The sequence below is a fragment of the Sinocyclocheilus grahami genome, unplaced genomic scaffold (genome assembly GCF_001515645.1).
Source record: "Sinocyclocheilus grahami isolate Dianchi unplaced genomic scaffold, SAMN03320097.WGS_v1.1 scaffold262.1, whole genome shotgun sequence".
In the NCBI taxonomy this organism is placed as follows: Eukaryota; Metazoa; Chordata; class Actinopteri; order Cypriniformes; family Cyprinidae; genus Sinocyclocheilus; species Sinocyclocheilus grahami.
In genome coordinates, this window is record NW_015505441.1 from 571346 (window position 1) to 597770 (window position 26425).

General features: G+C 37.5%; 3 protein-coding genes and 1 long non-coding RNA gene across 4 annotated transcripts in view; 2 read left to right on the top strand and 2 right to left on the bottom strand.

Annotated features, from left to right (window-relative positions):
* Positions 1–13530, top strand: part of LOC107599214 (phosphatidate cytidylyltransferase 1-like) — a 13907-nt gene extending 377 nt beyond the window's left edge. Inside the window, exons 2-10 of the mRNA XM_016290747.1 lie at positions 4–50; positions 7007–7155; positions 8091–8187; positions 8522–8619; positions 8973–9112; positions 11356–11414; positions 12826–12908; positions 13194–13281; positions 13447–13530. Of these exons, the coding sequence (XP_016146233.1) occupies positions 4–50; positions 7007–7155; positions 8091–8187; positions 8522–8619; positions 8973–9112; positions 11356–11414; positions 12826–12908; positions 13194–13281; positions 13447–13530 (845 nt within the window). The remainder of the gene's footprint in view (positions 1–3; positions 51–7006; positions 7156–8090; positions 8188–8521; positions 8620–8972; positions 9113–11355; positions 11415–12825; positions 12909–13193; positions 13282–13446) is intronic.
* A 2436-nt stretch (positions 13531–15966) lies between these two features.
* Positions 15967–17468, top strand: LOC107599183 (uncharacterized). The gene is made up of 2 exons (XR_001610644.1): positions 15967–16400; positions 16785–17468. It is a non-coding gene; the product is annotated as an uncharacterized lncRNA (long non-coding RNA).
* LOC107599180 (endosomal/lysomomal potassium channel TMEM175-like) lies at positions 17330–23658 on the bottom strand. Its single transcript, XM_016290697.1, has 10 exons — positions 23505–23658; positions 23284–23322; positions 22369–22466; positions 22218–22269; positions 22071–22106; positions 21839–21922; positions 21587–21751; positions 20017–20098; positions 19341–19476; positions 17330–19200 (listed from the first exon to the last, which is right to left on the bottom strand). The coding sequence occupies exons 1-10, from the start codon at positions 23652–23654 to the stop codon at positions 18531–18533; spliced, it is 1512 nt and encodes a 503-aa protein (XP_016146183.1). The 5' UTR covers positions 23655–23658; the 3' UTR covers positions 17330–18530.
* Positions 23659–24045: 387 nt separating this feature from the next.
* Positions 24046–24720, bottom strand: LOC107599181 (endosomal/lysomomal potassium channel TMEM175-like). Its single transcript, XM_016290698.1, has 2 exons — positions 24364–24720; positions 24046–24181 (listed from the first exon to the last, which is right to left on the bottom strand). The coding sequence occupies exons 1-2, from the start codon at positions 24562–24564 to the stop codon at positions 24107–24109; spliced, it is 276 nt and encodes a 91-aa protein (XP_016146184.1). The 5' UTR covers positions 24565–24720; the 3' UTR covers positions 24046–24106.
* Positions 24721–26425: the final 1705 nt, after the last annotated feature.

Genomic DNA, 26425 nt, shown 5'->3' on the forward strand with positions numbered 1-26425 from the left:
GAGGAGGAGGAGGAGGAGACCCTGACAGCACTGAAAACATCAGTGACAAGGTAATTTATCGAGCACACGCTCATTCAAACGGCTTTATTTCTCTCAGTCGACTGCGAATGACCTTCTAGCTAAGCAGCTAGCGAGCAACCAGTCAGACCGCTTCAACCTGAGAAGATATTACACTAAAACTTGTTTTAGGCTATATTAGGATTTTATATGACGGCTTTTGCGTTCGGGGACTGTTTCTTTAATATATTTCATCTTAAACTGTCGGTTGCCTCATGAAGTTGCTGAGCCAAACACACGACAAAGCCACAGTGTCAGTGGCGGTGTCGCAAAACCTATTGAGCTGCCTACCTAGACAGCATTTGTGGTAGACGCGTCTGGAACGTTCTGAGTATTTTGAGTGAGCGTCTCTCTCATTTAGGGCCTGTTTACACCTGGTCATTTCATGCGTTTTCGCTGATCGGGTCCAGTTTCGTCAGGAATACGGCCCAGACCGCATATTATATATATTATATTGGGAAATATTTATTTAAGAGCTGAAAGATAAGTTTTGGGTCAGCAAGTGTATTATTAGTCATTTATCTGGAAGAAATAATTGAAGGAAGGTGCTTTAGTTCAAATTGTGAAAATGTTCAATGTCAGCATTTTGCTATCTGTAATCAATTCTTTTGTTTTTATGAATACTCGTCTAGAGTCTAGACACATGTGCTTTGTAATGCAATGCCTTTATCACTGCTTAAATACTATGAAATATGTTGCATGCCTTATTCCGTGTAAGAAGCCATATCATCTCACAGAAGAATTTATTTCAAACACTCGACTGACATTATGAAGTGAGTTTGGAGTAAAAAATATGTTATTAAATGTGGTATTTTCACATGCTTTCAGATGGAGCAGCATTTACTTCACAGAGCCGTAGTTCACTGAGAAGCTATGCAAACAGCTGTCATTATCGCGAACGATTTCTTCGATTTCAGAATCGCGCAGTGAACTACGGCTATGTGTAGTAAATTCTGCTCCATCTGAAAGCACGTGATTATGATTTCCTGCTGGTTACAGAACCGGCTTTTTTAACAAAATGCGCACGACAATCGCATTTGATTAATCGTGCAGCCCTAATACAATTATTGTTTTACTTAAAAAATAATATTCCCAAAAATCTTAAAGTGATGTGACCAAGACTGCTGACTCAAGCATATTCAGTGTTGATTATGCAGAAATACTTATGTTTATTCACAGATAATTCTGCAAGGGCATCTGGTTTATCCTTTTAATGGAAATAAATGTGGAAAATTTAGTCAAAGAAGCACTAAGGCTCTGATAGAACATTGTGTTTTTGTCCTGGAGACCGCTGACCTTATAAGACTAATGCTGATGTCTCACGGGCTGAGCTTTGACTGTCCATCTAGAGCCCCTCAGCCAGTTCTCTCAAGGTCAGTCTCTCCAACACTCATAATAACAAGCAGTATTTACAGCCCTGCACTCTCACTGATGATTGAGGTTATCTACAGAGCTCAGTCTTGTGGTTTTCAGTTAAAATCTTTTCTTTTCCTCTCATTGAGAGAAGCATCATTAGCCACAGTCTCTCTGGGCTTTAGCATTGTTCTCTGCTCAGTGTACACCTCAGCAGTCTTTGTTCAGTGAACCATCATAACCTCTGTGCAGCATGTCCTGCAGCCTGGCCTCAGCGATGGATTCGCTCTCTTTCCCTGGTCATGGCCTACTTCTGCAATTTACCACAGAAAGCTGATTACTCAGCACATATTACAATCACACAATTTCTGTGATTTATAATTACACAATTAGGTTTAGGCCTGGCAGTGTAGATGTTATGTGGACATTTTTTTCAGTTAATTTGAGTCATTGATATATATATTTTTTAATCTATGTTTGACAACAGTAATTGCTAGGTGACCAAATAGTTTTGTGGGTAAAAACTGCTGCAGGTAATTTCTAATGACTTTTCCAAATTGGGAAATATTCCTAATGGTATTTCCCAAACGCTACCCCAACTTCCATGGTTGGACAAAACTGGTAGTCCCACCAAAACTCAGAGATTGATTTGATTGGCTAACACATGGGCCGTAGTCATTTCTCTGGACACATCTTTCAGAGTAATCTCTCTGGTAATGGGGACATTTTATTTGTTGTATCCTGCAGAACACTGGTGAGCAACTGTGCTGGTATTTTCAACAGTGTTTCTCCCCTAATGCAATAGTGGACTATTTAGCACATAATACAGTAAGCAATACTGCGTTTGGAATTCTGCTGCATCCACTCTCCTCCATTCATTTTTGACATCAACCATGAGTGTGTCCATTTTGGTATTTGCTGCAACAGTACAAATTCCTGATCAGCCCATTTTTTTTTGGCCACTGCTGTAAAGAATTTAAAGCGACAGTGAAAACTGGGCCAAGCTGTCATCCCCAGAAAAAGTCCACAGAGGATATGGTCCTTTACTTACACTTTATTTTCACCCTTGAAGCACTTTAGAGAGGATTTAATAGGCTGCTGAAGTGATGATATGGCAGGTTTTTTGACATTTCCACTGTTCATTGGTTATATGATCTCTGCACGTCCTGTTACAGATACCGGCTCTGCAGGTAGAAACTGAATGAGAGATGCGGTGACTGCTGGCTGCGGTCCTTATGCCTTTTGTGTGTTTATGTTTTGGTGTGCGCTAGGCCTTTTGGGACGGAGCTGGACTGGGGCTTTTCCCTCTTTCTCTCTCAGGGATTAGTGTAGTCTCATTTATGGAGCAGCTAATCAGCAGGCTAGTCTTCTTATCCCTTCACATCCAGGACTCTTATAGGCAGTAGGATACATGTGTGCAGCACTTAGCGCTCAAGGACACAAACACAGCAGTTTCTCTCTCTTCTAAAGGGCATGTTATGGATTTATATTATTAATTTAATATTAATATTAAAGGGGTCATATGACATTGCTAAAAAGAACATTATGTTGTGTAATTGGTGTAATGCAATGTGTTTATGCGGTTTAAGGTTCAAAAAACATTATTTTCCACATGATGTACATTATTGTTTCTCCTCTATGCCCCGCCTTTCTGAAACGCATAAATTTTTACAAAGCTCATCAGTCTGAAAAGCGAGGTGTGCTGTGATTGGCCAGCTATCCAGTGCATTGTGATTGGCTGAATACCTCACGCGTGTGACGGAAATGTTACGCCCCTTAACATACTGTGACGCCGTCTCCCGGCACGGCGAGACAAAACTAATAAAACCCATTTATAAACGAGGTATTTGTTGCATCCAGTGGGGACATAATTACTGATTATAATGACTTCTACTGTGTTTTTACACGTTGCGTATCCATGTCTGCATTTGTGATCGGAGAAATGACAAACAACAAGCGCTACTCTACACTACTTAAAACTCGCGTTTGAATCATCAGTGGCAAATTCTTTAAATATAAAAAATTTACTTACAGGCTGTGAGTCAGAAGCGCCAGGCTGTCCTTGCAAAGTTGGAACTGCTCCACTGCACAGACCCATCTACTCTGCAGGTTCAGGAAACAGTCCTCCATAAAATGTGTCACACAGCGTCACACACTGCGGGCTAGAGTGCGCGGCGGCCGGCGTGCTTGAGAACGGTGCGGCCGACGGATTCAACGAAGGAGTGGCCCGCCGGCGGGCTTGCGGCAACCACATGTGACAACCCCGGGCTGGACTCCGCTTCGTCCACGGTGAAAGCCGATCCGGCAATCCACTGCGTGATGTTGATGTATTTCCTCAGCGACCAGCACGGATCAGCTCTAGACATGACAAAGTGGATATCGTCTTCTTTTGGAAGGCCAAACAAAGTAGTTTCGCTTTCACAACGAAACACACAGCATCTCCACGACATGGTGGCGGTGGCAACAACAATACTACAGCGAGAATAAAAGTTACACCTTCTTTCTTTGCGTGAACATTTGGGCAGTGTTATGCAAATCTTCCCACACAGTGACGTAGACATGTGGGGGCGTGTTTGAACGAGTCGTTTTAGGAGAGCGTGGACCAGTCTTAACTTTTATAAAGAATACCTCTTTGGATTTGAGACTTTAGTCTTTGCAACTTTACAGATCTTCTTTATGCACCAAGAGCTTGTAACACTCCAAAGAGAATGAAATCGCATCATATGACCCCTTTAATAAATATATTAAACATAATAAGAAGTTATTATTATTGTTATTATAATAAATTAATGCATATTATGGGTTCATTTTGTAGACTAATGTAGTTTTATCTTGTCAAACAGTTGAAACTATAAAATGAAATTGGGTACTTGCAAAAAATGTATGTGAACTGATGCAAGAAACCTTGACTAACATTATAAGTGTGCATCAGGGAACAAAATAAAACTCTATGAAAGTAAAATAGCCTGTTTGAACTGGGTGATTTACTATTAGGTTTAAAGAGCTGTAGTTTCCTATTGACTGTTGAGTGTCATTTAAATAGTGGAAATATATCAGCTGATTCTTTTTCTTGAATGGACTGCAGAATGCTACTACCATTTAGTGAAACCCTCAGGCTAATAATAGGTCTACTCATCTGTAGGGTTAGGAAACTCTCTCTTCTCATCTGTCTATTGTCCTGGTCCTGGCAGAGTTTGAAGGGGATAATGTTGCAGTTTGTTTGTTGCATTCTGTTTCCTTTTCGAAAATAACCATTTAATTATCACATTGCACAAAATGTAGTTGGACTACACTGATGTAGCTGATAGCTGGAATGAGTGTTGCTCAGATCTGTACATTTCCATGAATGTTTTCTGGGGGCTTGAGTGTGTCCTCATTAAAAAGTTAGCAGAGGGTTTCTTTTACCAGCCTTAATCTAAGACTTGATTCAGATATGAGTGACCTCCCTGCTCAACACTTGCTCCCAATTACTTCATCAGCACAGCTGCTTACAGTCATGGTCCAAGGGCTTTGGTTCACTGTCTAATTTTGGAAACTGTACAATGTTCATCTTGCTCATACATTGCCAAATTTGGTTGTCAGTAAGGGTTTTTGAAAGAAACTCCACAAAATACACAAAATCTATGAATAACTAAGCCAGCATAGTCTCACAGGAACCAGACTTTTGCTTGGCATAAAGTCTGTAGCACATTCAGAGCTTATTCTGGCCATGAATCACTGACTTCTGGACAACAGTGTGTCTTTTATGTGACCTCTGCAATTCATATTTATGCATGTGACAGACAGTTCAAGCCAAAACATGGAACAAGGCATGGAATATGTGAAATAACCTTTGTTATAGAAGTACTGCTAATGTTATTTATTTAGAAAGTTTGTAGGCCGTAGAGGAGCATCAGGTCTACGCAGTATTACATATTTAATTTAATTTACTTTTTTTACGTTTAGGTGCTGTAAAACAAGCTGCAGTTGGGATTTTTTTTCTTTAGCTTGCAATAGTTTGTTTTTCGGTCTGAAAGGCAGATCAGCTACTTTGTGAACCGCTCTGTGATCGCAGTGGTAGACTGCCGGCACAGCATTTAAAGCCAGATTACAGATTTATTGCAGATTATGAGACAATTACACATCAGGCTTTCCAGGATGTGGGCTGCTGCTGAAACCACATGTAGAGGCTTACAAACTAGCAATGACCTATCCTTGTTAGCCAGTAATATTTCCCTATAATGATGTTTTCAGTGAACATTAGGGCTGGGTGTTGACACAGATATCACTAATAGATTTGATTCTGATTCACAAGCTCTTGATTTAGTTCTGATCTTGATTCAATGCTGAATCAATTAATTTGGATATCTATCCAGTACAGTACATGTAAATTGTTCTTCTCTCTCAACTATAAATGCTGTAAACTGGTGCTTGAAACACTGTTAGAGCGATTACATGAGACATGATACATTTCAGTAAGTAACTCTGCCTTTGTGAACATGTTGAGTTATTCATTAAATCATAACCACAAACTGTTATGATGACATATTTGTTCAACTCTTTTAGTACACTCCCCCCCCCAGCAAGCATCCATTAGTTTCCTCTGCTACTGTTACAGGCCATATCTTATTCTGTTTTTTGGCTCGTCGTTGTGTTGTGCTAGCCAAGACAACAGTGAAAGATGAGAAAGCAGCATCTTTTCACCTTGCGTCGAGCAGACGTGTATCTTCAGTCTACTGTACTGCACCTACTCGGGTGCCATGTCCTCAAGCCCGATTGATTTTCCTCAGAGGCATTTGTCTAGCATTTGCATAAGTCATGCCGGCAAATATCCTATCCACCGTCGCTCTCTATTACTTTGACTGGTAAATCTGTGATTTCCATGAAGGGCTGCATTTCAGGGTGGTTGCAAAAGACTACTGAATTATGACATTGTGAATTGTGAGTTTTATTTTGAGTTTCCATCCAAGTGTCTGGTGGTTCTCTCAGCTAATTCATTGTTTTTGGAAGTATTTCTTGGTGTGTTGTTGTGTAATATTCCATAAAAAAAGACTCAAGACAGTTCACTCATATTGCTATGAATGGGAGCTGCAACATGCAGAGTGCTGCAGGGATGATGTATTTTTCTAGACAAAAACCATAATATCACATATATCACTTCTAGTTCCATAATCCCTTTGCTTCTGGTGATTGTATTTGGCTTCAAAATTCATAAGTTACGTTCATTTGTGAAGATAATCAAATGTATTAGACGATTAACAAAACTTTTATTGGTCACAGAGCTTATTTTCTGCAGTAATCCTAATCCAAAAGCCATTTGAAAAATCCTATTGTGTCTATCACCAATAGCAAAAATGCTTTAAAAGCAGTTGATTTACCGATGCCATGTTTACAAAGTAGTTTGACAGAGACCAGTTAAAACACCCCTATTTAAAACAAACACACACACTTTAGCAACTGCACTACAATGCCACGTTAACATTTTGTGTCATAAAATGCAATATAAAATTGTTTGTTTATGCCTGTGTTGTTAAGTGTATATAATTATCTGCCTTGAAATTAGTGCATTAATTCTCTCTCTCTTTTTTTTTCCTCACCGTGTGTTTACACTCTGCAGGAGGCAGATGGAGATGACAAACTCACTTTTCCTGGCGAGGGGGAAGGAGAAATAGAGGGCGACTCCAAAGCGGACACACCAGACGTACCACCTTCCACAGATAACACTCCACAGTGTCTCAACAAAGCCCTGGAGGGTTTGTCATCTAGGTACCCAATGATCCTGAACTCATGAGCAACTCCCCAAACATTCAACATCGGCATTATGTACCTGTATGGATATTTAGGCCCCACATGGGCAACTATGAGTCTCTGATGTATCACAAACCGGTTGAACCTGTTTTCGCTGGGAAAATAGGAAACCTGTACACTAATATTCTCTAAAAACAACCCTTTCCAAACATGAAGGAATTTTTCGTAAAATCAGTGCATTGTAAAAATTGATCTGGTTAATCTTTGAAAGCTGACACATAACCATACAGCCAAGTGTGTTGCTCAGCTATTCACATTTATAAGACAGACTCTAGTGATATGCAGATGAGGTTAGGGGTCGGTCAAAAGGGAAATGGTCCCTCAAAGAGATTAAACGGGATCTTTATTAGGAACAATCCTAATCCTTGTCAGTTTTGCTGTTCTGTTGGTGGGATTTGCTGCAGCCTCTTTAAAAGACCGCAGAGGTGCTGGTCCAATGACATGCCTGAATGCCGGCGCCTGGCTACCCACCACATTTTGTGATGATGCTGCACTTTTTTTTCCCCATTCTCCCTCCCCTTTCTCTTTCTCTCCATTGACAAATTCCCTCCCATTCTTTTCAGTGGCTTGCATGAGTTGTGGCACCTGCAAACAGTTTATTACACTGTGGGCCAGAAAACGAAGAATTCACACCTCTCACTGAGCCCCATTTATTACATTTATGGCACCATTGGCATAAATCTATCCCATCAGTTTTGTTCTCACAAAGCGCAGAATATCATAAATACATCTTGAATGTTCAGCATTGAAACTTAAATCAAACTGAACAGTACTTGCAGTATAAATGTATTTTCATATACAAACTTTTTAACTGTCTGGACAGGTTTCTTGCAAAACTGTAGTTTTCTATTTGTCTGCATTCAAATTGATAATTTTTTTTTTTATCTCAACAGGTGGAAGAACTGGTGGATAAGAGGCATATTGTCATTGACAATGATCATTGGCTTCTTTCTTATCATCTATTTGGGACCCATTATGCTTATATTTGTGGTAAGTGTGAGTACAAACCATATATGTACCGCGCAAACACAATTAACAAGACAAACACACTGACCCCTGGCTAGCCAGCGTTTGTGGCTACTATAGAGAGCATTTAAAAAACATTTCATCTGTCCTCCTACAAACCCTTTGGGCCACATTCTGTCATTTTAGCTGATTTTTAACCCTACCTGATTTGTCATAATATAAAAATACCACTAAAACTCCTACAGTGTTTTAACTCTATGTTTGACAGAAATTTCAAAAGTGCTTTTTGAATGTGTTCAGCTCTTACAACATACTTTGTTTTTATTGCAGCTTACATTTTTATAATCTTTTTTTATAGGTTATGGGTGTTCAGATCAAGTGTTTTCATGAAATTATAACCATTGGCTACAGAGTTTACCATTCCTATGAACTACCATGGTTTAGGACTCTTAGCTGGTAAGTGAAATGCTGTCTAGGTACCATTTAAAGCTTTCCTTTCACCCCTTATCTCTCCACCCTTCCCCCTACTCTCTGATTCATGTACGGACAGTCAACTACAAGCAAACACACACCCACTCTCTCACGTTTTAGCAGTTACCTTTTTATAGATAAAGTAGTGATTAACTGGACTTGAGCAAAGTGCACTTCCATGTTGGAACCTAGCATAAAGTACACCCCACCTGCAGACTTTGTCCAAACAAAACAAGATGACAGCCAAGCAGCTGAAAGGGGCCTTGTATTGTTTCTATCAAATACATTTCTTTCCCTCAAATCATCAGATCTTGACACAAATGCACCTTGTATTTCAGGTACTTCTTGATTTGTGTGAACTACTTCTTTTATGGTGAGACCGTGGCTGATTATTTCGGCGCACTCGTTCAAAGGGAGGAACCTTTGCAGTTCCTTGTGCGTTATCATCGGTTTATTTCTTTTGCACTGTATTTAGCAGGTGAGTGTAACTGGCAACTCGCATTAAACACTCCACTGAAACTTTTATGACTCTAGGTCAATAGCCCACAGTGCACACTTAGCTTTATAGCGTAGTTTATATATTGTTTATAGATTATATATATATCGAATGGTATTCAAGTTGATTGTATGCTTGGTCACTTTGACATATGCTTTTATGCTTTAATTATATAAATATGCTGTTGCTCTGTGCCAACAAGCTATTCACCTGCAGCTATGCTACCGTTCAAAGGTTTTTTATTTAGCAAGCACACATACCTTGACCAAAAGTGACAGTAAAGACTTTATAATGTTACAAATAATTTCTATTTCAAATAAATACTGTTCTTCTGAACATTCTTTTCATTAATCCTGAAAAAAATTGTTTAAGTTGTAAAAGTTTACTTTGTAAAAGTTGTTTAACTGTGATAATAATAAGAAATATTTCTCGGGCACCAAATCGGCATATTAGAATGATTTCTGAAGAATCGTGCGACACTGAAGACGAGTAAACAGCTTAGCTGTTTTCAATTAAAATATATTTTGGCAGTATTCATTTTAATAATATGCCACAATATTGCTGATTTACTGTATTTTGAATTTAAGAAATGCAGCCTTGGTGATCATAAGGCACTTCTTTCAAAAACATTCAAAAATCTTACCAACCCCAAACTTTTGAATTGTATCATACATATAGCACAACAGTGTTGGGCAAGTTACTCTGAAAATGTAATCAAATTACTGATTACTCCTTTTAAAAGTAATCACGTTACTGTTATAATTAATTTATTTATAAAGTAATTAGTTACATTACTAGTTACATTACTTTTTTCCTCCATGAAATTTATGAAATCCCAGCATGCATGCTTAATCAAGCATCAACATTCACAGAACACTGTTATTTTTAACTAAAGCAAGCGGCTGCCGCGTGCATGGTTTGGCATGGAAGAATGCCAGCAAAGAGCTCTGCATTTATAATCTCACAAATCTCTGTTATAACACAATAAATATATGCATAATGAATTTTTCATAATGTCTAGAATTCGTGTGCTATAATGAGAGGATTCGTGAGCACGCAAATTTCAGCACTGCATTGCTCAATGCTGCAAACACGTGTTATAGCCTAAATAGAAACTCTGCATACGCTTGCACATGTTAATCGTTTATATTTTATATTAGTTCATGTTGCTTTTGTGCAATAGATGAATAACAGTTTATTTGTTTTAGATATTTTGTGTAGATGTTTCTATTTTGCGGGGAGACCCGTGAATCATTTTATTCTCCCGTATCCCGCACACACACACACACGAGTGTTTACCCACCCGCACCAGCACTCGTCCATCTCGTCCCGCGCCGCACTCTGTTGCGTTGGGTCTCGCGGGAGCAGGTCTCTAATCCACTGGCACTTGACTCGACAGTGCATGTGCTACATCCTTTTTACAATCTCTAGATTATAAAACTCTGCATTCTGTCAGCAATGTAAAGCGGCAGTAACGTATAGAGACCTCGGCTTGTAACTATACTCTAATTACTATTTTGAAAATTATAACGCGTTAAATTACTCCGTTACTAAAAAAGTAATCAAATTACAGTAACGCGTTACTAAGTAATGCGTTACTGCCCAAAACTGTAGCACAACCTTGAGTGTCAAAAATGTTTAGAGTGAAAAGTTGAATAAACAAATAAACATGAATTTTATAATGTTTTAATATTTGTGTTGCCCTTTTGCTTTAATGACAGCATCACTCAAACTGCATGAACTTCACAAATTTGTATAAAAATCTCATGAGTGCGGAGCAGCTCAGGGCCATGACAGAGACGCTGCTGCAAAAGTAGATGTACAGTAGATTTGTGTTCATGTACCTCTGCCTCTGTTATGGCCATAAATGCACAGCTTGCTGGCAACTGTTGCAGTCATTTCTTCTCACTAAACTTTGCGCTCTCTCCAGCACAGCTTAATGGTCATCATCATAGAGAATATATAAATCAGAATTTACAGTATAAGGCATAACGCAGTGTGTACAAAGAATGTACAAAAACAAAATAACCTATAATGATGTGTGCTGCTGTCATAACAGTTATATGGAAGCTTTCCAAAACAAAAATGGATAAACAAATGCTTGTCTGCTGTCTTTCAAATACATTTCTTTAAATGGAAATCAGAATGATACAGTAAACAGTGATAAGGTTTATAATGTCTTCTGTATTGTAGGAAATTAACCGCATGTTATTTGCTTTTTACAGGTTTCTGCATGTTTGTACTGAGTTTAGTGAAGAAACATTACCGCCTGCAGTTTTATATGGTGTGTATCAGTCATTTATATGCCAGCCAGAACTAAACTGTCCATTTCATTCACAGTCATGTGCATATCATGTGTTGGGCCTTTGGATACTCAGTAGTCCCATTTAATGTTATATTTCTGTATAATGAGTTCACATTTAGATACACTGGGCATTGTGAAAGTGTTGCAAATAATGTTTATATGAGTCATTGCATGCCATATATTAACAGTGTATGCAAGGCAGCACTTTTATTACTTTTATTCTGATCTAGTACTGGAATGCGGGTTTCATGTTCTTTTAGCATACAGACTTCATTCAAATTTTGCAATGTAGATAATTTTAGTATTAAGTGTCCTTTTTAAAAAAAAAATATACACAACGTTCACACATTCAAAGTCAGTGCAATTTTTCAATGTTTTTGAAAGTCTCGTATGCTCAACAAAGCTGCATTAATTTGATCAGATATACAGTAAAAACAGTGATATTGTGAAATATTATTACAACTTTAAAAAACTGTTTTCTATTTTAATATGTTTTAAAATGTAATTTATTCCTGTAAAGGCAAAGCTGGGTTTTCAGCAGCAATTACTGAAAAAGTGCTTCATATTTTTGTTGAAACAGTGATACATTTTTTAGGGTTCTTTTTCCAAAAGAACTACATATAAATTTGAAATGGATATCATTTGTAACATTAAATAACATTTCTGTCACTTTTCATCAATTTAATGCATCTTTGCTGAAGAAAAGTACTAATTTTAGAATTTTCACCATTCAGAATGCAATGGAAATGATGATGCCCTCAATTAGTGTCATGACAACAGCAATGGCTCTGACGCTGCTTTTTATTGGCAAAACCCCCAAACCTAAATTCAAGCTGTTGCCTTGCTAGCACTGATATTTCCTTCAAGGGATGCAAACTTAGTTTTGATGTAAATTGTTGGTTATTTATTAACCAAAGTGTTGAGCTGTTGGGTTGAGTCCAGCTACTGTGGTTCAGAATCTCTAATAATAGCTTCGAACTGTGACTTACTTTGATGTCAGCAAAATTTCATTTTCTTTGTGAGTGTGGTCACACCCATTCCACATGAACTTAAAAACTGGCAAATGAAACACTCAGCAGCCAAATATGTTTTGTTCCAGCCAAGTTTGCTTGAGCATTTAGTAGTCAAAACATTTAGAATGTTTGTCTCGTTGTGTTTAATTTTATAGTCTTAGTACAGACTTCTGAATTAACATTTGAGAAAAAAAAGAAATGATTTCAACAAAAATAAATCACGCTGTGATTTTGTTTGTTTGGATATGTGCCATACCTCGCTTTGCATTATCATTGTTTAAGTAAGTAGATAAAATTTCAACCGTTCACTCTGTGTTTGTGTGTGTCTGTGTGGATGGCCATTTTGTGTGTGTGTGTGTTTGTGCTTGCCATTCCAGTTTGCTTGGACCCATGTGACCTTGTTGATTGTGGTGACTCAGTCACATCTGGTTATTCAGAACCTGTTTGAGGGAATGATCTGGTAAGCCCACCTGACCTGACAGACCTGTCTGAGGTTTCACCTCACTCCTACTCGAGTTTCTCAAGCTGCATTCCTGTGCTTCCTGATGTTCCACATGATAACTTGCTGCTCAAGGGAGAGCAGAAACACTCAGTTTTTAGTTAAATGTATTAAAAAAAAAAATTCACTAATGTAAATGAAACTAATTGAAACTTCTCTCCCGTTGTAATTTATGTATTGTTGTTCACTGCAATTTCTTCTCTCCTACAGTATGTGTTTGTAAAATAAAACTAATTTGTTCTCTAGGTTTATTGTTCCCATCTCTATTGTGATCTGTAATGACATCATGGCCTACCTATTTGGCTTCTTTTTTGGAAGAACTCCACTGATTAAGGTGAACCTGTGATATTTGCATGGTAGATGTTTTCTCACAGCACTAAACATTTCTGATAAACCTTCTCCGTCTCTTCATTTTCTGAACTAATGAGTAAATTTCCATGATTGAATGCATTGTGGATGAAAATGATCTTATCTCAAACCTCTTTGCTCTCTCTTCCAGCTCTCCCCAAAGAAGACCTGGGAAGGATTCATTGGGGGATTCTTTGCAACAGTGGTCTTGAGTTTCTTTGTAAGTCACCATTAGACCTTCGAGGATCCTTTTTTTTTCAGGATTTCTAAATTGCCTAAAATGTGTTGCTTTTGGAATCCACTACACAGTCTTCATACATTATATGTACATGTACTTGCATTGCTTTGACCATTGTCTGTAGATCCCCCTTCGTCATACACCTCGATTGGTCGATTATGTACAATGCCTGCACGCTATTGGTCAAACTACTTAATTTATTGAGATGCACCTGTACATAATAAATATACACAGCACATAAACATATTACGTAAACAAAAACTTTTATTTTGGATGCGATTAATTGCGATTACTCGTTTGACAGCACTAATTATTAGATATATTCATACTTTATTTTATTTATTTATACTATTTTTGTCCATTGTACAGTTTCGGTATATATATATATTGTATAAATTTACATAAAATATTTTCTGTTTTATTCTATTTTTATTTCATAGAGAGAGAGCAAGAGATTTTTTTCTGTTTTATTCTATTTTTATACATATATACACACACACACAAAGTATTTATCTATTTATCATTAACATATTTTTTGATAGTTTACTGTATTGTTATTATATTCTATTTCTTATTGTGTCCAATGTTGGGTTTGTTTGCACTGTGGCATGAGGAAATGTTGGAGCAGGTCACATATATATATATATATATATATATATATTTTTTTTTTTTTTTTTTTTTTTTTTAAAGCATAAAAGGTTTAAGTTCAAAAACATATGTTTTCACTTCTGATACATTGCAAAAAGAACTATTATTTAGCATTTTGATTTCAATATCAGCTCTTTCTGTAATGCCAGAGGTGTGCACACAGGAAGCATGTTTGACACATATTTTTTTTTCTTTTCCCCAGGGGGCCGAATCCCAGTAAGGTTTTACAGCAGTTGCTTGTCCTGCAACCAGAGCAGCAACTCAGCATCTTCAATACGCTGCGCAACCACTTACAAGAACAGGGCATGCTGCCCCCTGCTGTGGAGGAAGCCCAATGACAGACGTCTCCAGCTCATGTCCTGTTGAACTCAGTAAGCATCCACCCATGACTGTGACTGCACAGCACACTCCCAACCGCCCACAGGAGCTCCCATTCAGTGAGAGAGAGTGACGCCCGCTGCAAACCAAACTCTCACTTTTAACCCATTAGAAACTCGCCAAATGAAGGAGCAAATTGACCACAGGGGGGCGACATGGCTCTCTTAACATTAGAGGTCTTCCAATCAACAACCATGCAAAATAAAAGATTCAAGCACATGGTAAGTGAATGTATAGCACTACAGGAAGGGGGCTTCAGCAGAGTGACATCATTGTACTGATTTTGTGATTCTGGCCTGGTTTGCAAAATCAACAACTCATGGTGGTGACTTTAGGTTTTTGAGATGCCATAATACTCATGGTTAACATTTAAATGTGAGCTTAATTTATAACGGGGGTCCTAAACTCGAAGCATTGCAAAACAGTGAATCTAAAACAGAAGCATGTCTGTAAGTCCTACTGTTACTGCTTAAAATAGCCATGTTCCCTTTCCCATTACACACTGTGTTTGTGTGAGCGCTAAATTAACTCACGTGTGTGTACATATCATATGTATGATTGCACATAGATATTATACACTAGATCATATATAGAGAGAGATTATACATTTATGAATATAATATATAAGGCTTAACAAATTCTATAAAATAGTAAGTTATGAAAATATGCAAAAAGACCTAGATTTGTCTTATTTTCTTCAATCTAGCATGATTAAACCTCTAGGGGTGGAGAATAACTTGAGCAGGTTGTTTTCGGGGGAGAAGGTGATGATTTGCTGTGTTCCCCTCCGTGACCATTGGTTTTAGTTGCACTGTAACTACACGAGTCAAAAGATTCAATTAACTTTTCAGGTTTTAATATCAAAAAACACTGGTGCTTTAAGTAGATATCCAATATTTGAAAATATGTAAACATGTTATTAGATTTTTTTTTTATTATTATATTTCATTTTTTACAGTATCCTCCCTGAAATATAGTTTTTACCTGCTCTTGTTTCCCTCCGTGACCATTGGTTTTAGTTGCACTGTAACTACACGAGTTGAAAGATTCAATTAACTTTTCAGGTTGTAATATCAAAAAACACTGGTGCTTTGAGTAGATATCCAATATTTGAAAATATGTAAACATGTTATTAGAATTTTTTTTTTATATATATATATTTCATTTTTACAGTATCCTCCCTAAAATAGTTTTTCTGCTCTTGATTTTAAAAACCTTGTTTTTGATTTTAATTTGTTGAAATCTTACTGAATTCTTTACCAAACAAATGTGTACCAAAGCACTGTCAATTTTGCTGTGAAAAAACAAACTAAATCTCACACCGCAATTAACATTGTCAAATGCTACAATCTTACAGTAGAGAACAATCCTATAACAGATTGAACAAATTAGGCTGCTCTTGTTTCCCTCCGTGACCATTGGTTTTAGTTGCACTGTAACTACACGAGTTGAAAGATTCAATTAACTTTTCAGGTTGTAATATCAAAAAACACTGGTGCTTTGAGTATATATCCAATATTTGAAAATATGTAAACATGTTATTAGAATTTTTTTTAATATATTTCATTTTTACAGTATCCTCCCTGAAATATAGTTTTTCTGCTCTTGATTTTAAAAACCTTGTTTTTGATTTTAATTTGTTGAAATCTTACTGAATTCTTTACCAAACAAATGTGTACCAAAGCACTGTCAATTTTGCTGTGAAAAAACAAACTAAATCTCACACCGCAATTAACATTGTCAAATGCTACAATCTTACAGTAGAGAACAATCCTATAACAGATTGAACAAATTAGATATTTATTTAGGCACTTACATGAACAAAAGTTACATTACTACAGGTTATCATCACACTTTTTTAGGCTTTTAGTTAAAAGAAGTGGATTTGTAATAACCTGTGACCTTTGCCCTAATTACACATCGGGACTCAGTCGTGTAGTTTGGGACCAGTTGTTGATGGGTGTATTGTAAAACCTAAAAAAAATTTTTAAAAAGGCAAGTGTGACCCCTTACCTTATTCATTCTTGTCTGCAATAGGTTACATGTTCCTTTCCTTCACATCTGCTGTCCAGTAGATGCAGTCATGTGAGAATGTTGCGATTGTAGTAATATGAATCCTATCAGACCAAAAAGAGACTGCACCTCCAGTTGTTTATAGCTTATTTTGTGGATGTCACAGTTGTATTAGCAATTTAGTTTTTGAGAGCTGCTGAACATTACTACAGGTTATCATCACACTTTTTTAGGCGTTTAGTTAAAAGAAGTGGATTTGTAATAACCTGTGACCTTCGCCCTAATTACACATCGGGACTCAGTCGTGTAGTTTGGGACCAGTTGTTGATGGGTGTATTGTAAAACCTAAAAAAAATTTTAAAAAAAGGCAAGTGTGACCCCTTACCTTATTCATTCTTGTCTGCAATAGGTTACATGTTCCTTTCCTTCACATCTGCTGTCCAGTAGATGCAGTCATGTGAGAATGTTGCGATTGTAGTAATATGAATCCTATCAGACCAAAAAGAGACTGCACCTCCAGTTGTTTATAGCTTATTTTGTGGATGTCACAGTTGTATTAGCAATTTAGTTTTTGAGAGCTGCTGTACAATTTAAGTTATGTTACCCAACATATAATATTGTGCAAGCTTATACTGTTCAGAAGTTTAGCTGAAAATGGATTGCAAATTACTTGCTCATAATGGTTTGTTATTTGTTGTTTTAAAAAATGGGAACCTGTATTTATGTCTGTTTGATTTTCAGATCTTTTTTTTTTATATAAAAATTTTCAGTAGTAAATATTTACCAGAAGACAAAGAAAGTAATAAGTTATGGGCAATACTGGGGGAAAAAAGTCAGAATTATTATTGTTATTATTGCAATGCTACACTTGGTGAATAAACTTCACTTTTGACTTAAACTCAGTGTGGTCACAATCATTACATGATTTGAGTCTTCCACCAAAATTGCAGTACTTCTGCAAGCAGCACTTGAGTTTATTCTCAAAAGTGTATCTTTGTTTGTAGTTAAACAGTAACATTTGGACTGACACAGCTACAGTGGCTCCCAAAACCAAAGCAGAATCCTAACAGACTGATAATATGATGGTAATAAAAAATCTAGAAATTAAAATGTTTGACAATTGCACTTTACATACAACATCTTACAGTCAGTATGGTAATAACATTTAGATGAAATACTAACAAAACAATCTCAAATGCCACGAAAACAAAACACCTCTTATAATGGCTTATGCATTTTATCATTATCTCTACATGCTCAATTCAGATCAGAGTGTAAGTGCAACAGTGACTTCATTATTTATTCTAAGGTGCATCACTAGTTTCATTGTCAGGTTAAAAGAAGAGTAGATTTATACAAACACATTGACAGAGCATTCACCTAATGCATGTGGTTTTGGACGTTTCTGCGGTTACATGAAAGATTTCCTCCAATAGAATGTATAAAGGCCTGAATTTCAGCTCCAGATCAAAAGCACGAATAACAAAGTGCAAAATAATTAATTAAAATAAAACAATACCAAGAATATAATTGTAATACTAAAACCCACATAACTGAACATAACCTAAAACACTTTTGTAGTTCTTACTGATTGAATGAAGTGAAAACCTCTATGTAATTTAATTCACATTAAAATATAAACATAAAAACATTGAGACATCGTTTTAACATGCTGATAAATCCAAGGCTTAAAAACTGTTTTGTGCATTTCTGTAAGGAGAAAAAAAGCTCTTGGGCTCTCCTCGGACCACTGCTATGACACTGAAGACTCATCATGATGAAGACCTCATCAATCACTTCCACAGTCTATTAAACTAAATGAGAGATTTGACCGATATGGGCGTCTTCAACAGCGCAAAGCTATCAGCTGCAGTATTAATTATAAACAAAAGGGCCGAGAATCTAGCCTAACCTTAATTTTAGGTTAAACGTTGAGGCGTTTTCTTCTCCGTTCACTGCTAAGTCACTATATCATTAATGGGCAGCTGTGAGTCCTCTTCCTCTACTGGAACACTGTCCAAATCGTTCCTCGCAGGACAGAAGAGCCACCTGAGCAGCACCAGCACCACACGGACCAGCAGCCTCAGTACAAGAAAAGCAAACGGTACGCCAATCTCCATCATGTGAAAGATGGACGTGCTGAAGCGGCTCAGGACGCAGGTGAAAACGAAGGTCCCGAGGGCCACGCAGGGGTAGAGCGAGAGCTTGGCCAACATAAAGGCGTGCTCTCGTCCACCGTACCGCACATATGGGTGCAAAGTCTCGCGTTCCGTGAAAAGTGCCGTTACCCACATGGCTAGCTGGAACAGACCGGCGAAGAAGATGATGACGCAGCTGATCTGCACGGCCTCCAGCTCATTGCGGGAGCCTCTGGGAAATTCATGCGTGAGCTGGTAGGCGAGCGGCAGGCCGCCCACGAAGGCCAGGGAGAACGTGTTGAAGAGGCCCATGAGGCGCGTGGCCTTTGTCACATGCAGGAAGAGAGAGTGATGAACGAACCAAAGCAGGCCGATGGTGGCGAAGGAACCGAAGTAGGCCAGGTACTCGGGACCGTACTCCTGAAGTGCAGCGACGAGGTTGTTGTCAAACTCCTTCTTCACCACAGACGGATCAGGCACGTTGTCCTCACTGTGTAAGACATTAACAAGGTGTTTAAAATGATGTACCAAAGAGAAGCACTGGGCAAATTCTTTGTTATTGCACAGTATTTGAACACCTAGTGGACTGTTGGATCCAGTAATGACAAACTGCTTTGGAGGGATACAAACCAAATGTCTAAGATGAGCAGCGTGGCTACGATTGCATACACCCCATCACTGAAGGCCTCCACTCGCTCTTTACTCAAAGGTTCACTGGGATGGTAGGTGTAGAAGGGCACTGAATCTGGACTGTCTTCCACCTGACCTGAGGTTATTTAAAAAAAGGATATAATGCAGATTGCAATTGCTCCAATTACACTACAGTTCAAAAATTTGGGATTTTAAAAAAAAAAAAAAAAAATTGAGCAAGAATGCATTGAATGATTTCCATTTCAAATAAATGCTATTCATCAAAGAATCCTAAAGAATGTATATCTCAGTTTCCACGAAAATATTAAGCAGCACGTCTGTTTCCAATATTGATAATAAGAAATGTGTCTTGAGCAGCCGATCAGCATTTTAGAATTATTTCTGAAGGATCGTGTGACACTGATGACTGAAGTAAAGGCTGATTAAATTCAGAGTAAATAAAAAATGTATATATTCAAAATGAAAATAGTTATTTTAAACTATAATAATATTTCACAATATTACTGTTTTTACATAAACAGTGACTTAAGAGACTTCTTTCAAAAGCATTAAAAAAATCCCCCCAAACTTTTGAACAGCAGTGTATGTACAATGATAAAAATATGTATGCAATATAAGAATAAGAGAGTACAGTGTTGTGAGAGTTCGCTCTTACCACCGATGGCTTTACTCCGGATCCATTTTAAACACTGAGCGATGTATGGCAGGAATATGACAATAGCCAAAATAATGTAGGACTGCCAGAGGAAAAATATATTATTAATTAAAATATTATAAATGTTATATATGTTATAATGTGTGTGATTTAAAATTAGTTTTTGTTTTAAGTTTTATTTTTGGCATTTATGCCTTTATGATAGGACAGATCAGAGCTGACAGAAAGTGAAGTGGGAGAGAGAGGGGTCGGGAAAGGTCCTCGAGTCAGGATTCGGACGCTGTATGTCGGCGCGCTGCCCAGAAGGCTATCGGCGCCAACTAAACATTTTGTTTTTACATAATAAAATAAACTATAATTTTAACAGTAAATACATTTGTTAGATTTATATAAACACTGTAATTGGCTGCCATAGTTTGTACTAATAAATCGTTAAAAGGGGTCATATGATGCGATTTAAATTTTTCCTCTCTCTTTGGAGTGTTACAAGCTCTTGGTGCATAAAGAAGATCTGTAAAGTTGCAAACACTAAAGTCTCAAATCCAAAGAGATATTCTTTATAAAAGTTAAGAGTTAACCACGCCTACCTAAAACGGCTCATCTAACACGCCCCCACATATCTACGTCACGATGTGGGAAGATTTGCATAACCGGCCGTTCCTTCGTCGAATCCGCTGGCCGCTGCTCACTCAAGCCCGCCGTATGTGACACTGTGTGTTTCGTTGTGAAAGCGAAACTACTTTGTTTGGTCTTCCAAAAGAGGACACGACTAGAAAGCAGTGGTTAAGTTGTATTTACAACACTGTTCCAGAACAGTTCAACCCAAATATTCAGATGTGTGCAGCACATTTTATGGAGGACTGTTTCCTGATCTTGGGAGAGTAGACTACAATGCCGGCTGTTCTGACTCACAGTCTGTAAGTATGTTTTTTATATAAAGAATTTGCCACTGATGATTGAAACGCAAATTTTGAGCAGTGTAGAGTAGCGCTTGTTGTTTGTCATTTCTCTGATCACAAATGCAGACATGATTTTATGTTTACGCGGCGCGATGCAACGCAACTCGTAAAAAGACAGTATAAGTCATTATAATCCATAATTATGTCCCCACTGGATGCAAAATGCAGACATGATTTTATGTTTACGCGGCGCGATGCAACGCAACTCGTAAAAAGACAGTATAAGTCATTATAATCTGTAATTATGTCTCCACTGGATGCAACAAATGCCTTGTTTATAATGGGTTTTAATGTTTTTGTCTAGTCGCTACGGCCGGACAGGGCATCACAGTATGGTAAGGGGCGTAACATTTCCGTCACACGCTTGAGGTATTCGGCCAATCACAACGCACTGGATAGCTGGCCAATCACAGCACACCTTGCTTTTCAGACCGATGAGCTTTGTAAAAATCGACGCATTTTAGAAAGGTGGGGCATAGAGGAGAAACAATAATGTACAGTATGTGGAAAATAATGTTTTTGAACCTTAAATCGCATAAACACATTTCATTACACCAAATAATGTTCTTTTTATCAACATCATATGAACCCTTTAAGCTCAAATCCAGTACCACTTGGATAAAGATGGCTGAAAAGACGCTGGCAAACAGGCACATGATAGGAACCCTCATGATGACTTCAAGTATCCGTCTCTTATAATAAGCCTGATTCTCAGACATTTGGATCTGATCACTGAGAAGGAAAGGATGGCTGAATCCATACAAGACAATCAAGGCCTAAAGACACAAAAACATATGACTGTCAAACAAAACTCAAAGCATCTTCTGCTGGTTATGTTTTTCAGCACATGCAAGCGTTCTCACCTGAATTAAACCAATCAGCATGACACAAGCACAGAAGAGGAGGATGCCGAGGGTATTATTAAGGAATGTTGCCATGAGAGAGAACTAAAAGAAGACAAACAAACAAAAAATAAACATTAAAAACGGTCATAAACAGGGAGATTTACCTTAAAGACATACGAGGAGGCAAAAGGGAAGTAGTCAAATAGTGCTGAACTAAGCAATCTTTCAAAACATCAGTAGAATGACTCACTGTGTATGGTAGAAAGGTTATAAGCATCATACATGCCTGAAATAGAATAGAATTGAGATGACGAAAAGTCACCACACACACACTTTAAAAATGAATATACAGCTACTTTACATTCATTAGGAGGAATACTTTTGTTGGTGTTCTCACCAGATTAAGCAGTGCAAGAGTGTCGTCAATACGCTCAATGACTTGAAACAACCTAAAACCAAATGCTTAGTGAAATCTTTATGCAAATGAATGAAAACAGCAGTTCTATGAAGTTACTACTTGATAGAGTGTAGTGCTTGAGGGCTCTCACCGGATATGTGCAGCCCAAGCAACGGTGACAATCAAAAAAGTCATCAAGTAGACACCAACCTTGGTGGTGAGCAAAGCCTGAATACTCAGCTTCAGTTCCTGAATATAGAGAGATCAGTTAGGAGATAAAAATACAATAAATGTGTGTTTAAATTATGTCTTAAAGGAACAATTCACCCAAAAATGATTTTCATACATTCATGTTTACATAAACCAGTGGTGCTCAAACAAGGACCCCGATATTTTAAAGCCCTCAAGGTATTTCTGAAACATCTGCTATAATGACTACTCATTTTAAAACTTCAATTACATAAAGCAGTAGTGGCAGTAGATTTAAATTAGTGCTGTCAAACGATTAATCGTGATTAATCGCATACAAAACAAAAGTTTTTCTTTGCATAATATGTGTGTGTTCTGTGTATATTTATTATGTATATATAAACACACACATACAGTATATATTTTGAAAATATTTACATGTCTATATTTATATTCATATAATTTATATTATAAATATATTTAATATATAATCATAACATATTTTTCTGAAATATATACATGCATGTGTGTGTATTTATATATACATAATAAATATACATAGCACGCATACATATATTATGTAAACAATAACTTTTATTTTGAATGCGATTAATCGCGATTAATCGTTTGAGTTGTCCTGCTGCCACTTGGAAGTGTGCTGAGGCCCCCTAGTGGGTCCCGGGTCCAGGCTCCCTAGTTGAGAACCACTGCTAACTAAACCAGTATGACCTTCTTTCTTCTCTGACACAAACATAGACAACAGAAAAGACATTGTACTTTATTTTGTGTTTGTCTGCCTTCTGTGGAAATCTCATGGGTATAGCTTAAAATAAGGGGTGAACTATTCCTGGAAGGGTGACATAATGTAACTTTTCACCTCATTATCCTGAAATTTTGTATGCGCAACAGGCAATATCTGTGAACACAAGAAAATCGTGACACGCTTTAAAAAAAACATAATCATACAGGATATATTTCCTAAACCCAGGCTTTGTGTGGAGAACAGGTGATTCATAGCGGTTTGTCATATACTAGCGGACGTCAGTTGAAGAGTGCATGCCTTTTGTCTAAAGGCTGTCTGTCTGTGGGTTTCCTCACCATTACAGTGGCGATGATGGAGATGAGCGCATCGCTGTAGGCGAGCAGGCGGTGTGATGACTGCGTGCTACTGTATCCGTCCTTCTCCGACGACGCGACGCTCTCCAGAAAGGACCGCGCGTGATTCCTCGGCGTCCGCGTCTTCTCCATCTCCTCGTCATAAACACACACATACAGTATATATTTTGAAAATATTTACATGTCTATATTTACATTCATATAATTTATATTATAAATATATTTAATATATAATCATAACATATTTTTCTGAAATATATACATGCATGTGTGTGTATTTATATATACATAATAAATATACATAGCACGCATACATATATTATGTAAACAATAACTTTTATTTTGAATGCGATTAATCGCGATTAATCGTTTGAGTTGTCCTGCTGCCACTTGGAAGTGTGCTGAGGCCCCCTAGTGGGTCCCGGGTCCAGGCTCCCTAGTTGAGAACCACTGCTAACTAAACCAGTATGACCTTCTTTCTTCTCTGACACAAACATAGACAACAGAAAAGACATTGTACTTTATTTTGTGTTTGTCTGCCTTCTGTGGAAATCTCATGGGTATAGCTTAAAATAAGGGGTGAACTATTCCTGGAAGGGTGACATAATGTAACTTTTCACCTCATTATCCTGAAATTTTGTATGCGCAACAGGCAATATCTGTGAACACAAGAAAATCGTGACACGCTTTAAAAAAAACATAATCATACAGTATATATTTCCTAAACCCAGGCTTTGTGTGGAGAACAGGTGATTCATAGCGGTTTGTCATATACTAGCGGACGTCAGTTGAAGAGTGCATGCCTTTTGTCTAAAGGCTGTCTGTCTGTGGGTTTCCTCACCATTACAGTGGCGATGATGGAGATGAGCGCATCGCTGTAGGCGAGCAGGCGGTGTGATGACTGCGTGCTACTGTATCCGTCCTTCTCCGACGACGCGACGCTCTCCAGAAAGGACCGCGCGTGATTCCTCGGCGTCCGCGTCTTCTCCATCTCCTCGTCATCGCGGTGCTGGATTATTTCGCGTTCATCATTGTCTCCCATGACCGCGGCGGTGTGTGCTGTCAGTGGACGGGGCAAGCATGAAGCCACAGTAGATTTGTTTGCAAACACCGATGACACACTATCAGCTGACCGGAAGTTCTTTCGTAATGACCAGAGAAGTAATGTTAACTAATGCTGTGTTCAAGTCCTCCTGGGACGTTCGCACTTACGAGTTGACAAGTCGTCGTTACGACGTCAGGTGCGTTCAGTTTAGTCGACACAAGATGGCGGTGTACCTTCTTTTAAGAAATTACAAGAAAATACAACAGGGTCTGTTAACTCTGCTTATAGAAAACGAAGAGCAAAGAACTCGCATCAGGTGTGTTTTGCGTTTTTAATATTTTTAAAACATACAACATGGCAAATCAAAAGATTTTTCATCTACAGGTGCAAAAATTATAGCATTTTTTTACTTGGATTTCATTAACTAGCTGCGTATCAAGAACATGACCAATTTAAGTTTATAGGACAACTAAACTATCAATTTAAACAAAAAATGTACCGTCAACTACAGCATCCATCGATTCCGCCATGTTTCTCATTGACACGCACGCCCCCCCAACTCGGAAACTCGGGGCTTAAAGAACATGTCGAGTTTCGCACTCGTAATAACGACTTTGTGGTGGCGTTCATGTGCGTTCAACTCGTAAATACGATCTATCCGACATGACTTGAACGCACCATAGTGCTGTTAGAGATAACTATAGTGAACCGAGGATTTGACTGCTGTGGCGAAATACAGGTTATTTTAATGGCCAAATAATAGAACATTTTGTATGGTTTAATGTGTATATATAAGGTTAAAATATAAATAATGAAATATATAGAATTAAATGTCATTTATATTATATAAAGTTATATAATATTTGAAAAATAAAATGTATAAACTAAATTAATAAATATATATTTTTTAAAAATACATAATTTTATATATATATATATAATTATAATCAGTATATATATACATACACACACTCACTCTCTCTCTCTCTCTTTCTCTCTCTCTCACACACTGTATTAATTAATGCTGTATTAATTTATAAAAAAATATTAATTCTTAAAAATAAATAATTTTATTTTAATTTCACACACACAAATATATATACATATATAGTTTAGAAATTGATTTATGTTTTTATTATGATCTTCTCGTAAACGGACAGTTCTGTGAGTCGGACCCAGAGTTGCCAAGTCCACGTATTATACTTCCTATTATATATTCCTATTAGGCTTCCTTTTTTGTAAAGTTGCTTTAAAAAATCCCGGGTCGCGGGTTGCGGTTTTTTGGGTTTATTTAAAAAAGATGGTTGCTTGTTAGGAAAACCTGACAAGCAACTTCGTTTCTTTTCATTTATGTTCACTGTATTCTCCAGTGCATTGATTGACACTCTGTCTGCTCACAGTTAATAGCCAATCAGTGCAAAAATATGCTGTAGCATAATTTGTCAAATATTCCGCCCTCTCCGCACGCGCCTTCTTTTTGAACGTGATTTTTCTTCAATGAGGGATCGAAGAAAAATCACTTTCAAAAAGAAGGCGCGTGACGCTGTAATCCAAGCGATGATAGTAGTAGACGTAGAGGAGTGGGATGACTTTTTTCCTTTATAAGGTAGCCTAATTTTTAATTGTTACAATGTTTTAGTTATGTATTAATTATCACGGGCTGTAAAAAAATAAATAAATAAATAAAATAAAAAACAAGTAGGCCTATTCTAATACTAAGAGTAGATTTGGTTCGAATAGCCAATATTTTAGTAGGCTATAAATATGTGGCTATGTTACAGCTCCCCTTTGAAGCTCTTGTGTTTTTCTCCATCTGTCCAGTCCTATTCTGCTCACAGATGATTGGAGATGAGTTTTG

What these genes read in the sequence shown, in the direction of transcription:
- LOC107599180 (XM_016290697.1), bottom strand. Translation starts at nt 23,654, where the DNA reads ATGGAGAAGACGCGGACGCCGAGGAATCACGCGCGGTCCTTTCTGGAG. An exon ending in CCATCATCGCCACTGTAATG is followed by an intron (nt 23,323 to 23,504) that starts GTGAGGAAACCC and finishes TTGTGTTCACAG; the next exon opens with ATATTGCCTGTTGCGCATAC. An exon ending in GCTTGGGCTGCACATATCCG is followed by an intron (nt 22,270 to 22,368) that starts GTGAGAGCCCTC and finishes ATTTGGTTTTAG; the next exon opens with GTTGTTTCAAGTCATTGAGC.
- LOC107599181 (XM_016290698.1), bottom strand. Translation starts at nt 24,564, where the DNA reads ATGGGAGACAATGATGAACGCGAAATAATCCAGCACCGCGATGACGAG. An exon ending in CCATCATCGCCACTGTAATG is followed by an intron (nt 24,182 to 24,363) that starts GTGAGGAAACCC and finishes TTGTGTTCACAG; the next exon opens with ATATTGCCTGTTGCGCATAC.